Source organism: Castanea sativa, chromosome 7 (genome assembly GCF_040712315.1).
Source record: "Castanea sativa cultivar Marrone di Chiusa Pesio chromosome 7, ASM4071231v1".
Taxonomy (NCBI): domain Eukaryota; kingdom Viridiplantae; phylum Streptophyta; class Magnoliopsida; order Fagales; family Fagaceae; genus Castanea; species Castanea sativa.
Window position 1 is genome coordinate 235,421 of NC_134019.1, and position 13,254 is coordinate 248,674.

A 13,254-nucleotide genomic window follows, 5' to 3' on the forward strand; every position below is an offset into this window, starting at 1 on the left:
CGCATTTTGGAAAATTACATATGGATATATGTTTTTTTAAAAGTGTTGTGTTGTGACCCTATTATATATTATTATATACAAAAATGTATCATATTTGGTATTGCATTTGGGAAAATGCCATGTGTGATTTCCTGGTGATCATTCAATTCGGTTTTTGTAGTCCTTGTGATAATGGAATCAGATCCAAGTCAGTGTCCTTTCACTTTGGATGACGCGTTCTTCCCTGCCGCCCATGGGAGGAAGATGTTCTTTGATTGTGTGTGGGTGAGGCTACTGTCCATGGGGCCAAAAGACCTCATGCAAAAGAGGTCCTACTTGACGCACTTTCTCTGCTGCCCATGGGAGGAAAGAAGAACCTTGAGGGTATTGGTGAGACTGCTATTCATGGGGCCAAGAGTCTGTATACAAGAGAGGACAATATCATACCAGTTGTGAATAGGTGGATCCCCTAACCGGTCTATGTGATAGTATGGTATATTTGTGATAAATTGCCTTATGTTAGATATTATGGCTTTAGAAATTATATTGTTGATGCTCACAGATTATAGTATATAGTTTCAAGGTATTTACTTTGAGAAACTTTGTGTTTCATTATTTAATCATTCTTGTCATATTATTATTATTGAAGATGAAACTTGCATTTCCCCCACCCACATTAATTATGCTACTTACTGGGCTCTGTCTTATTCTATTATTTTATAAACTTTTCAGAGTAAGCAACAATCTTTTGAGAAAGCTTTTTGGTGGCTAACAGTAGTTAAACTAACTACTGACGAAGGTTGAACTTTTGAAATTGAGATATTAGATGATGTACATTTTAGAATAGGCTTGACTCATTCTTTTGTATATTATAGTGGTTGTGAAGTTATTCCCACTGATGGGAGAAGCTGATGATATGTAATTATTTATTCAGACTTCTATTCTTTTGTGACTAATGGTCCTTGTAATTAATGTTTAGAGTTCTGACTTACTTTGAGAGTATATTCAATGGAATTATTATTATAATTATTAATGTTGGTACTTGATAGGATTTATGTGGATTGAATTGTCAAAAAGGAAAAATTTACAGCTACTTGAGACGTCTTTCTCATGCTTTGGACTCTTTGGGGTTTGGGGCGTGACATAGAACTACTTCTATAAGGGATCAAAGCACTCCAAGACGCATTAGACAACTTTTCCTCCTAGGGAGTCATTATAGAAGCAAAGCTTACTGCTAGGCATTTGGGTAGGTGGGAGTTTGTCCAAACCAACCGAGATGAAGCTAACAAGGAGCCCATACGTTAGTACGGAATGCTCTAGGTTTAAGATCTGAACTCGTGCAGCTAGAAGAAATCGTTAGTTGTATTGCTGATATTGTTCAAAATGAATCTTTGCAATGGTTAATCTTCTATAACTATTGAAAGTTAACTAACTGTTTCTCCACTAAAAAAAAAAAATGGGGAGCTCAACATATTCTTTTACAAGAGTTTATAATGGTAAAACCCTTACCTTAGAGTATATAAATAGTTAAAGTTAATATTCAAAAAAAAAAAATGCAAATAATAAGTCATAAAAGAATATTGAATTGGAAGCAACCAAAAAAAAGAAAGAATATTGAGTTTCACTTTTTGGTTTCAGTATGGTTTTTTTCTTTTGGGAGCCATAATATTGGGGGTGGTTGGGGTATGATCTTTTGGTAGGAGTTTCAGCACAACAAGCTACGGAGAGGAAGAAAGCGTATAATGACTTGGAAACGAGGGTGAAAGTGTTGGAGAAGAAAATTTCTGAGCTTTAAGAGAGGCTGTGCACCTTGCAGGAATGAGAATCAGATGCTTAAACATGCATGTAATCTCACCCCCATCACATCCCATATCCTATCCTATCATACAGCTCATAAAAAATAAAAATAAAAATCCTATCCTATCATACCATGCATCATTATCTCATTGCATTAAGTTTTTCTGTCATAAAAATAAAATAAAAAAATAAATAAAAATCTCATTGCATTAATATAGTTTTTCTTTGGAAGGGCATTGTGGATATTTAATATTACACTTTTTTTTGTTGAGAAAATATAATATTTACATGTAAATTGCCTAGTAACTTAATAGAATTGGAAATGGAAAGAAGAATATATAGGCAATTAAGTTTCATATGTGATTGAGAAGCAATTAAGGGTGCTTTGGGAAGAAGGAATATATTGCGAATCGTCAAATATGATTGGTAAGTACTGTGGTGGTCAGATCTGTAGTCTTATCTCATTTTGCATCAATTGTACTATAGTAACATATATGACCATATATGAGGGTAAAACTTAGTTACAGCACTTCCTTAAATTCTTCTTTCAAGATTTAATTATGTAGTTTTTTTCTCATGAAATGAAAGTTTATTTTTAATTAAGTACAGTCAAATGACTGAATTGTAAGAAAAAAAAATAGCACCTAATTAAGTATTGTACTTTTGTTTTGTCATAAGCTTAATTAATATTGTGTTTAGGGGATTGTGGCATGGATCATAAATGTTGATGTGTGTGAGCGTATATGTGTGAACTGAATTTTATGAAAGTGATTTTTATGAAAGTACCATGGGTTTTTGGAAAAGAATTTCCTAGTAAAGAAAATTTTATAAAATTTCCTATGGGTTTTGATTTCTAAAACAATAGGTTTCATGGAATCCTTTAGAAATGCTTTTCCCATTAAAAAATACTTCCATAAAATAAGCTTTGAGAATTTTGGAAAGACCACTTGAAATCAAATTGTATATAGAAAACAACTATGATAATCATTTTAAACGATGCCTTTAGAGTTTATTTATTGTGGGGGTCATGGATACTAACAAATGAACTTTCAAAGAGATAAATCACATGTAAATAAATCTTTATTCACATGAATACTAACAATGAACTTTCATCAATCTCATCAATATATATATCTAACATAAGTCACTATCTCAGAACTTGCATGGAACCAAATGGAAAATCAAATATATGGCCAAAATCAATTATCACATGCATAGGTCTAATGAAATTTCATGGTTATATCCATATGGACATTATTCATACATGCGAGAACTAGTAAAATAAACCATGGCATCCAAACAAAGGTAAGCACATATCAAGGCATATAGAAATTGATGAACACATAATCAAAGTATGTGAGCATGTAATGTGAAATTGGGTAAGCATATTAATCAATGCACATAAAAATGGGTAGGCATGTAAATCAAAGATGGGTAAGAATAAATTAAATCATTTGAAAATGGGTAGGCACATATATGGAAGTATATAATTCATGTGAAGACGTGGTGAGACAGTCATGGTATGAAGTTTCTGCATCATCTCCGGAAGTAGTGCTGACAAAAAAATTATCCAATTGCCAAGAAAATTTGAGAACTTGGAACCGTGACTCATTTGAGCTGGTTCGGAACACACTTGCAAAGAAGTTGATCAGAGAGCTTAGTGGGGCGGAGGAAGCTGGGTTATATGTTACTGCACCTGACCGTATCTATAAGCTAAGGGAAGACATTGAGGCGCTCAAGTCCAAGGAAGAGACCATGAGGAAGCAAAGAGCACACGCCGATTGGTTGAAGGATGGAGACCGAAACAATAGCTACTTTCACTGCCGTGCCAACCAAAGGAACAAGCACAATTTAATTCTGGGTTTGGAGGATGAATCTGGGCTTTGGGTAGAAGATGAAAACCGTGTGGGCAAAATGGTGGAAGTGTATTTCCTAAATATCTTTACAACATCAAACCCCACGGGTTTTGATGAGGTTTTGGCTGGCATGATACCCACTGTTACTGCAGAGATGAATTCGGATTTGGGCAAGCATTTCACAGGTGAGGAAGTCCTTAAAGCTCTCAACCAAATGGCCCCTATCACTGCCCCTGGACCCGATATGTGCTAAGGGGCTTCAAGGCTTGATCCACAAAGCCAAATCAGATGGCTTACTTAGGGGTGTCTCAATTTGTAGAAATGGCCCTCGGGTGTCTCACTTGTTCTTTGCAGATGATAGTACTCTCTTTTGCCAAGCAAAAGAATCCGAATGTCAGGTAATTCTTGATAGATTATCTATTTATGAGAAAGGGTCTGGTCAGAAAACAAATAGAAACAAAACTAATATATTTTTCAGTGCTAACACACATCATGATATCCAGGCTAGTATTCAAGTGTTATTGGGTGTTCCATCCATTAGACAATATGAAAAAATATTTAGGTCTTACAACTTTTGTAGGGAGAGCAAAAAAACAAAGTTTTGTTTATATTAAAGAACGGATTTGGAAGAAATTGCGGGGGTGGAAGGAAAAACTCCTTTCTCAGGTTGGTAGAGAGGTGCTCATCAAATCAGTAATCCAAGCGATCCCAACTTACTCCATGAGTTGTTTCAAACTTCCCAAAGGCTTGATAAAAGAAAATAAGATCATGATAAGAAAATTTTGGTGGGGTTATAATGGTGAGGCAAGGAAAGTCCATTGGGTGAAATGGGAAAGGCTTTGTGAAGCAAAGGAGGTGGGAAGTATAGGGTTTAAGGAGATTGAGAAGTTAAACCAAACGCTATTGGCCAAGCAAGTATGGCAGATGATTAACAATCTGGATTCTCTATGCCATAAAGTCCTCAAAGCTAGATTTTTCCCGAATTGCTCAATTCTAGAAGCACCTGAGTCAAATGGGGGGTCTTATGCGTGGAAGAGTATTCTTAGTGCTAGAGATGTGGTTAAAAGGGCATGGTTTGGCAGATAAGGAATGGTGCTTCTGTTAGTACAAAGGAAGAGAAATGGCTTCCTGACCAATGCTATAGAACAGTCATCTCTCCTCTCCCCAATATTCCACCCGATGCCAAGGTCAGTAGCCTCATTGGTTCAACTTCATGTGCTTGTAAAACTGATGTCATCCACCAAAATTTCCTATCGCATGAGGCTAAGATCATCTTGAGTATCCCCCTGAGTTTCAAACTCCCTTGTGATCGTCTGATATGGTCTAAAACTCCTTCTGCCCTGTTGTCTGCCTAGAGTGCCTATAAGTTGCTGGCTTGTGATGCATTAGCCTCAACACCAGTAGCTCAAATCCTAACCCCCAAAAGTCTTTGGATGCTACATATCCCTTCCAAGATGAAGCATTTTGCGTGGCGTGCTTGCAATGATGCTCTGCCCACAATGGTCAATTTGTTCTGTCGCCATATAGCTAAATCTGACATATGCATGGTCTGTAATGCCCAGCCTGAAGACATTATTCATGCTGTGTGTGGCTGTGAGGTGCTGGAGAGTGTGTGGTTGTGAGGTGCTGGAGAATTTGTGGAGCCAACTAAGCTGGGCTCGAAGCTCAGTTGCAATCCCCCCAAGGATTTTTCTAACTTGTTTGCTCATTTTTTGCAAGTACCTGACGACCTTAGAGCAAAAAATTTTATCATCATATCTTGGCTTTTGTGGAACAGGCATAATGGTCTTCATCTTGAACTCCAATCCACTCCCCTGAATCAGATTTAGAAAGCTGGTGGTCTCTTGCAGGACTACCACTCTGCCCAGGATCCGAAGCCTATTTCTACCCAAGTGTCGACTTCAACTCAGTGGTGCTCACCCGTGCCAAACCAATACAAAGCCAACTTTGATGGTGCAGTTTTCCAGAGCTCAAATTCTGCAGGTATTGGCATGGTGATTCAGGACTGGCGAGGTGCTGTCAGCGGCGCTCTTTCAATGCATGCTCCTTTTCCACAAGCAGTTACTGTTGGGTTCTGTGGAGCCTAGTTTATGTTTGATCCGGTTGATGATCTGACCCGACCCGAATAATGTTGCGTGGTTTTGAATGGAAGATTTTCTGAGGCTTAGTCCATGGAGCGGAGGCTTGGGCTAGCAAGCCCAAGCCGGGAAAACGCACTTGGGAAATTTTTTTTGGCCTGTTTTGTAGCCCATTGTGAATCTTGTGCGCAGGAGATAGAAAATGCAGTTTTTGTGATTAGGGTTTTGTGTAGTCGGTTTTGAGAGAGAAAAAAGAATTGTAGCCACACCTTTGAATTTTTTCCCTGATAATAGTGAAATTCTTGCAACTCCGTGGACGTAAACAAATTGCCAAACCACGTAACTACTGTCTTGTGCGTGTGATTATTTTCTTTAGTGTGTGGTTTTTCTCTATATTTTTTTTCTCACAGGTTTAGGAATTCAAGGAAATTCCCTACAACTAGTATCAGGGCCTAGGGTTAGGTTTGAGTGGGAGGAATGGTAGAGGAAGCAGAAAAGGCATCTGGAATAGAAAAGTTCGATGGCACATACTTTGTATGTTGGAGGATGTAGATTGAAGATTATCTCTATGGGAGGAAATTGCATCTGCCTCTTTTGGGGACAAAACCTGTGACTATGAAGGATGAGGAATGGGCTCTTCTTGACAGACAGGTACTGGGAGTTATTAGGTTAACGCTGTTAGGTCTGTTGCACACAATGTTGTGAAGGAGAAGACCATTGTAGATTTGATGAAGGCTTTGTCTGGTATGTATAAAAAGCCGTCAGCAAACAACAAGGTGCATCTGATGAAGAAACTGTTCAATCTGAAGATGGCAGAGAACGCATCAGTAGCACATTATCTAAATGAATTTAACACTATCACAAATCAATTGTCGTCTATAGAAATTGATTTTAATGATGAGATCCGTGCACTGATCATTTTAGCTTCTTTACCAAACAGTTGGGAGGCAATGAGGATGGCAGTAAGTAATTCTACAGGAAAAGAAAAACTGAAGTACAACGACATACGGGATTTAATTCTGGCTGAGGAGGTTCGCAGAAGAGATGCAGGTGAAACCTTAGGATTTGGTTCTACCTTAAACCTTGAGACAAGAGGAAGAGGTAATGATCGAAATTCAAACCGGGGCATATCAAAATCCAGAAATTCTAACCAGAATAGAAGTGCATCTAGATCAGGCCAACAAGTACAACGCTGGAACTGTGGGAAAACAGGTCACTTTAGGAGGCAATGCAAAAATCCTAAGAAGAAGAATGAAGATGACTCAGCTAATGCTGTAATAGAAGAGGTACATGATGCATTACTTCTTACAGTAAACAATCCACTTGATTATTGTGTTTTGGACTCAGGAGCTTCGTTTCATACCACTCCATACCGAGAAATCATACAGAATTATGCTGCAGGTGATTTTGGTAAGGTGTATTTGGCTTATGGTTCAGTCTTGGATGTTATGGGCATGGGAGACGTCTGGATATTGTTTCCTATAGGTCTGTTTGGTTACTAAAGAAGGTTCGACATATTCCTGACCTAAGAAGGAATCTGATTTCTGTTGGACAGCTTGATGATGAAGGGCATGCAATTTTATTTTTCGGTGGTACTTGGAAGGTTACAGAGGGAGCCAAAGCATTGGTTCGTGGAAGGAAGACTGGTACTCTCTATATGACCTCAAGCCCAAGAGACACAGTTGCGATTGTTGAAGCAAGTACTGATAGAAGCTTATGGCACCGCAGACTTGGTCACATGAGTGAGAAAGGGCTGAAAATGTTGCTGTCAAAGAGGAAACTACCAGAATTGAAGTCTGTTGATTTTGACATATGTGAAAGCTACATCTTAGGAAAGCAGAAAAAGGTGAGCTTCTTGAAAATCGGCAGGACTGCAGCTTACCTGATAAACCAAGGACCATCAGTTCCTATGGAGTTCAAACTTCCTAAGGAAGTTTGGAGCGGAAAAGAGGTAAAGTTTTTCCATTTAAAAGTTTTTGGTTGTGTTTCTTATGTTCATGTTGATTCTGATGCTCGTAGTAAACTTGATGCAAAGTCTGAAATATGTTTTTTCATTGGCTATAGTGATGAGAAATTTGGCTATAAGTTTTGGGATGAACAAAACAAGAAAATCATCAAAAGTAGAAATGTGATATTTAATGAACAGGTTATGCATAAAGACAGGCCAACTGTTGTGCCAGATGTTAAAGGGATAGATCAAGATAAATCTGAGTTTGTCAACTTAGATGAATTGACTAAAAGCACTGTCCAAAAATTGGGTGAAGAAGATAAGGAGTATGTAGATTCACAGGTAGATCAGAGTACACTTGTAGCTAAAGTCCGCAAATCTACCAGGACCATTAGACCTCCACAACATTATTCACTCGCTCTAAATTATCTCCTATTGACTGATGGTGATGAGTCAAAATGCTATGATGAAGCCTTGCAAGATGAGAATTCAAGCAAGTAGGAGTTAGCCATGAAGGATGAGATGGATTCCTTGTTAGGGAATTAGACATGGGAACTGACTGAATTGCCAGCAGGAAAAAAGGCTTTGCACAATAAATGGGTATACAGAATAAAGAATGAGCATGATGGTAGCAAACATTACAAGACCAAATTAGTTGTTAAGGGGTTCCAGTAGAAGCAGGGCATTGATTACACAGAGATATTTTCTCTAGTTGTGAAGATGTCAACAATTAGACTGGTACTGGGAATAGTGGCTGCAGAAAATTTACATCTTGAGCAATTAGATGTGAAGACAGCATTCCTTCATGGTGACTTGGAGGAAGACATTTACATGATTAAGCCAGAAGGGTTCATTATTCAAGGACAAGAGAATCTAGTCTGCAAACTGAGAAAGAGCTTGTATGGCCTAAAACAAGCTCCTAGACAGTGGTACAAGAAGTTTGACAGTTTTATGCATAATATTGAGTTCAAGAGATGTGAAGCTGATCATTGTTGCTATGTTAAACTTTTTGACAGTTCTTACATCATTTTATTGTTGTATGTGGATGATATGCTCATTGCAGGGTCTAGCATTGAAGAGATTAATAATCTAAAGAAGCAATTGTCAAAACAGTTTGCGATGAAGAATTTGGGAGCTGCAAAGCAAATCCTTGGTAGGAGAATCATTAGAGACAAGGCTAATGGTACATTGAAGCTTTCACAGTCAGAGTATGTGAAGAAAGTTCTCAGTAGATTCAACATGAATGAAGCTAGACCAGTGAGCACACCCTTGGGTAGTCATTTCAAATTAAGCAAAGAACACTGACCGAAGATAGAAGAAGAAAAGGACTATATAAGCAAGGTGCCCTATGCCTCAGCTATTGGCAGCTTGATGTATGCTATGGTGTGTACAAGGCTAGACATTGCACATGCAGTGGGAGTTGTGAGCAAATTCATGAGTAGGCCAGGAAAGCAGCATTGGGAGGCAGTTAAGTGGATTCTAAGATATTTGAGGAGTTGATCAGATACATGTCTTTGCTTCACAGGTGCAAGTTTGAAACTGCAGGGTTATGTAGATGCTAATTTTGGTGGTGATATTAATAGTAGAAAGAGCACTACTGGGTTTGTATTTACTCTGGGTGGTACAGCTATATCTTGGGCCTCAAATTTGCAAAATATTGTTACTCTGTCTACTACAAAAGCTGAGTATGTTGCAGCAACTGAATTTGGAAAGGAGATGATTTGGCTACATGGTTTCTTAGATGAATTGGGTAAGAAGCAAGAGATGGGCATTCTACATAGTGATAGTCAGAGTGCAATTTTTCTTGCTAAGAATTCAACTTTTCATTCAAAGTCAAAGCATATATAGACAAAATAACATTTTATCCGATACTTTGTTGAAGATAAGCTAGTAATATTTGAGAAGATTTGTGGATCTAAGAACCCGGCAAACATGTTGACTAAGGGTGTCACTATTGAGAAGCTGAAGCTGTGTGCAGCTTCAGTTGGCCTTCTAGCTTGAGGACAGAAGGATAAGTTGCAGGGATGAGGGATTGTGTTTGGAAGATAACAGCTAATGTTGGTAAGTGAACTAGTCACTAAGTGGGAGATTTGTTGGGTTTTGTGGAGCTTAGTTTATGTTTGATCCTGTTGACGATCTGACCCGATCCGAATAATGTTACATGGTTTTTAATGGGAGATTTTCTGAGGCTTAGTCTATGGAGCGGAGGCTTGGGCCGACAGGCCCAAGCTGGGAAAACGCACCCGGGAAAAAAATTTTGATCCATTTTGTAGCCCATTGTGAATCCTGTGCGCAGGAGATAGAAAACACAGTTTTTGTGATTAGGGTTTTGTGTAGTCAGTTTTAAGAGAGAGAAAAGAACTGTAACCGCACCTTTGTATTTTTTTTCCTGATAATAGTGAAATTCCTGCAACTCCGTGGACGTAGGCAAATTGCCGAACCACGTAAATACTGTTTTGTATATGTGATTATTTTCTTTGGCGTGTGTTTTTTTCTCTATATTTTGTTTCTCACAGGTTTAGGAATTTGCGGAAATTTCCTACAGTTGTTGAGGTTGAAACCCTTGCATGCCACAGGGCAGTTATTTTTACATTGGAATTGAGTCTCCATGAGGTTGTATTCGAAGGTGATGCTGCTGTGGTTTTTCAAGCTATCAAGTCTGGATCGGCTAAACACTCTTCATTCGGCCACATTATTGATGATATCTCCCATACGTCTTTCCAATTGAACTTTTGTGATTTTTGTTTTGTTAATCATTCTTGTAATAAAGTTGTCGATGATTTGGCAAAGAAAGCAAAAGAGGGGGTAGAGTTTTAGGTCTGGTTAGAAGACATCTCTAGAGACATTGCCCCTCTGGTTATTTCTGATGGTCCTTAATATTTGGTTTTTCTAATAAAGGTCCTTCCTGGACTTCCAGGTCGGTTTCTCAACAAAAAAAAAAAGATAATCCATTTTAAGCATGAATGCATAGATTCAATTTAGGATAAAGACTAACATGCTATCAACATATCCAAATTTACATCCTAACTAAACCACGCATAACCATATTCATAAACATCAAACTAAGCGTGCTTAGCACACAATTCAAACAATAAAAGATTTATTCATATCATAACTACATGATAACAAGGGAATCCGAGAAGAGAAGGGATAAGAGAATTTTATCCTTAGAAGCTTGATTTTGATGAAGGAAATTGAGAGGAGGATGTTTCTGGAGTGTTTAGGACAACTTTTTGTGGGTTTCTTGCTTAATCCTCAGAGGGGAGGGAATGTTGAATTTGATGATTTTATGTAACTATCATGCTCAATTTTGTGCTGAGCATACAGTGCACTCATATATGTTAGCACAACCTTCAACTCCTATTTTTTTACTTTTCCCAACTCAATTTTGATCTAGCTTTTCTAGTTTTAAGGTACCAACTTTACACACTTATTTGAAGGTCATTCCAGACTTCGATTTTTTTTTTTTTTTTTTCAATCAAAAGCTTATGTAGCGCACTTTCTTAAAATTCTATCTTTATGCAGTTGGGTGTAGTATGCACCCACACACATAGAACATGAAGGGATTAGGTTAGATTGGTTTCAAATGCCCAAAACCTGTGAAATCAACCAAGACTTGCCTCACTCGTCCACTCCACCAACGCTCATCCTCCTCCCTATCACCAAGTGCATGTAGCTCAATTGGGTTAAATTGGCTTCTCTATCCCTTTAATTTTTGTTGTCCTGTTTTGTTTTTATTGTTATGATTTTATGAGTTTTATGACAACAAAATTGTATTTTGTGTTTTGATTGTTTCTGTTTAGAGACATTTGAGAAAGGGAAATGAGTTTATAGCCATTAAGGTAGATTGAATATTTTAATGAGTTGTGTTAAATTTTTATTTCATTATATTGCTAATGAACAGTGACACTCCAAACCAAGCAAATGATTGTTTATGAACCTTTTTTTTTTTCATATTAAAGAGACTGTTGGAGTAATATTTTATGCTTTCAGTCCCAAAATTAGAGAGAAATTTGCATTTGCCACATATATTGGAAATGCTAAAATTGCATACGTACAAGAGATAAAGACAGCATTTAGAGTCATCAATCTTACTCTCACAATTCTGAGGTTGATTTTGATTTTCTTGTTCAGCATGCCCATCTGGACCCTTTGTTGTTTCTGTCTGCATCATATCTGTGATCCATAAATCAATAGCTTTGTAATGATGTTTGGTAACTTTGGATATTTTTAACTAATAAAATGAGGTTTTTTTTTTTTTTTTTTTTGTGCAAAAGGTTAAAATAAACTATGTTGTTTACATGTATAGCCAAACCAAAAGAATGGCATTTAGGGGTGCAACTACATCTTAGTCAGACCCCTGATGGACTGAAATACAAAGTCTGTCTAATAACAAGCAGACACCAAGACTAGCTCTAACATCATATCTGTTGTGCTGCCACGAGGGATTGGTACTCATTCAACAGTCCTACTCACTTTCGATGATCCATCGTGGCTGTGACTAGTTATGCTTGAAGTAGTAACTATTTCGAGCATTCTAGATACTCCACGCCATGATTGCCCACTTGTCTAGTTCTGGTGGCTCCAACGTTTCCTGCATGTGCTTGAATAGCAGGAAAAAATTCACCACGTCGTTGCTGCATTTTTGTACGCACCCTCTGACTAGCGTCCATACATTTCTTGCGAACGGGCACTTCCAGAGTATATGAGCAACAGTTTCAGGTTCCTGGCAGCAGAGCTCGCACGTTGCCTCAACCTGGACCTTTCTACGGCACAAGTTGTCCCTGGTTGGTAGACAATTAGAGCATGCCCTCCACATAAATGTACACACCTTAGGAGGTACATTGAGCTTCCAAATTTTGCCCCAGGTAACTCCGTGTGCCCAAACTGAGGAGTGTTCAGCCAAGGCAGTGGATTTCAGTCTCGGAGCTACTCTGTACGCAGTCTTCACAAAGAAAGTTTTTGCTTTATTTTCAGTCCATACCAACTTGTCCTCGGAGTCCAGATGGTTAAGGGGAAGAGATAAGATTTGCTTACAAGTTCTTGGGGTGAATATTGCTACCAGTTTACCATTATCCCACTGTCGTAAGCTATGGTCTATCAACTCGCACACCTTCATCCCCTCATTGAGCTCATGTAAGAATGCTGGCGCATTTGGGAGCCATTTATGAGTGGTGACCCCAATTCTGCTACCATCTCCAATCTGCCACGTGGACCCTTCCCTTATCACCTCTCTTGCAGCTAGCAGTGATCTCCACACATCTGACGGATTAGAGTCCAGCTCTGCCATCAAGAAGCTACAATAAGGAAATACCTCGCTTTGTACACCCTATAGAAGAGTGACTGTTCATTATGAATAAGCCTCCATGCTTGCTTAGCCAACATTGCCAAATTGAATGCCGATATATCTCGGAATCCCATGCCTCCCCTCTTCTTATCTTTACACAATTTTTGCTAGTTAATCCAACGGATCTTCTTTTCATCCTTGGTTTGGCCCCACCAGTAATTTGATAGGAGGGAGTTGATTTTGACACAAATGGCATTAGGCAGTTTGAATAGACTCATGGAGTAGGTGGGTATAGCTTGGGCAACCATC

At 38.4% G+C, this 13,254-nt stretch overlaps 1 protein-coding gene across 1 annotated transcript in view; it reads right to left on the minus strand.

Moving 5' to 3' along the window:
- Positions 1–12,948, minus strand: part of LOC142643112 (uncharacterized) — a 30,956-nt gene extending 18,008 nt beyond the window's left edge. Inside the window, exons 1-2 of the mRNA XM_075817651.1 lie at positions 12,204–12,948; positions 11,754–11,834 (exon numbers count right to left, since the gene is read on the minus strand). Of these exons, the coding sequence (XP_075673766.1) occupies positions 11,754–11,834; positions 12,204–12,948 (826 nt within the window). The remainder of the gene's footprint in view (positions 1–11,753; positions 11,835–12,203) is intronic.
- Positions 12,949–13,254: the final 306 nt, after the last annotated feature.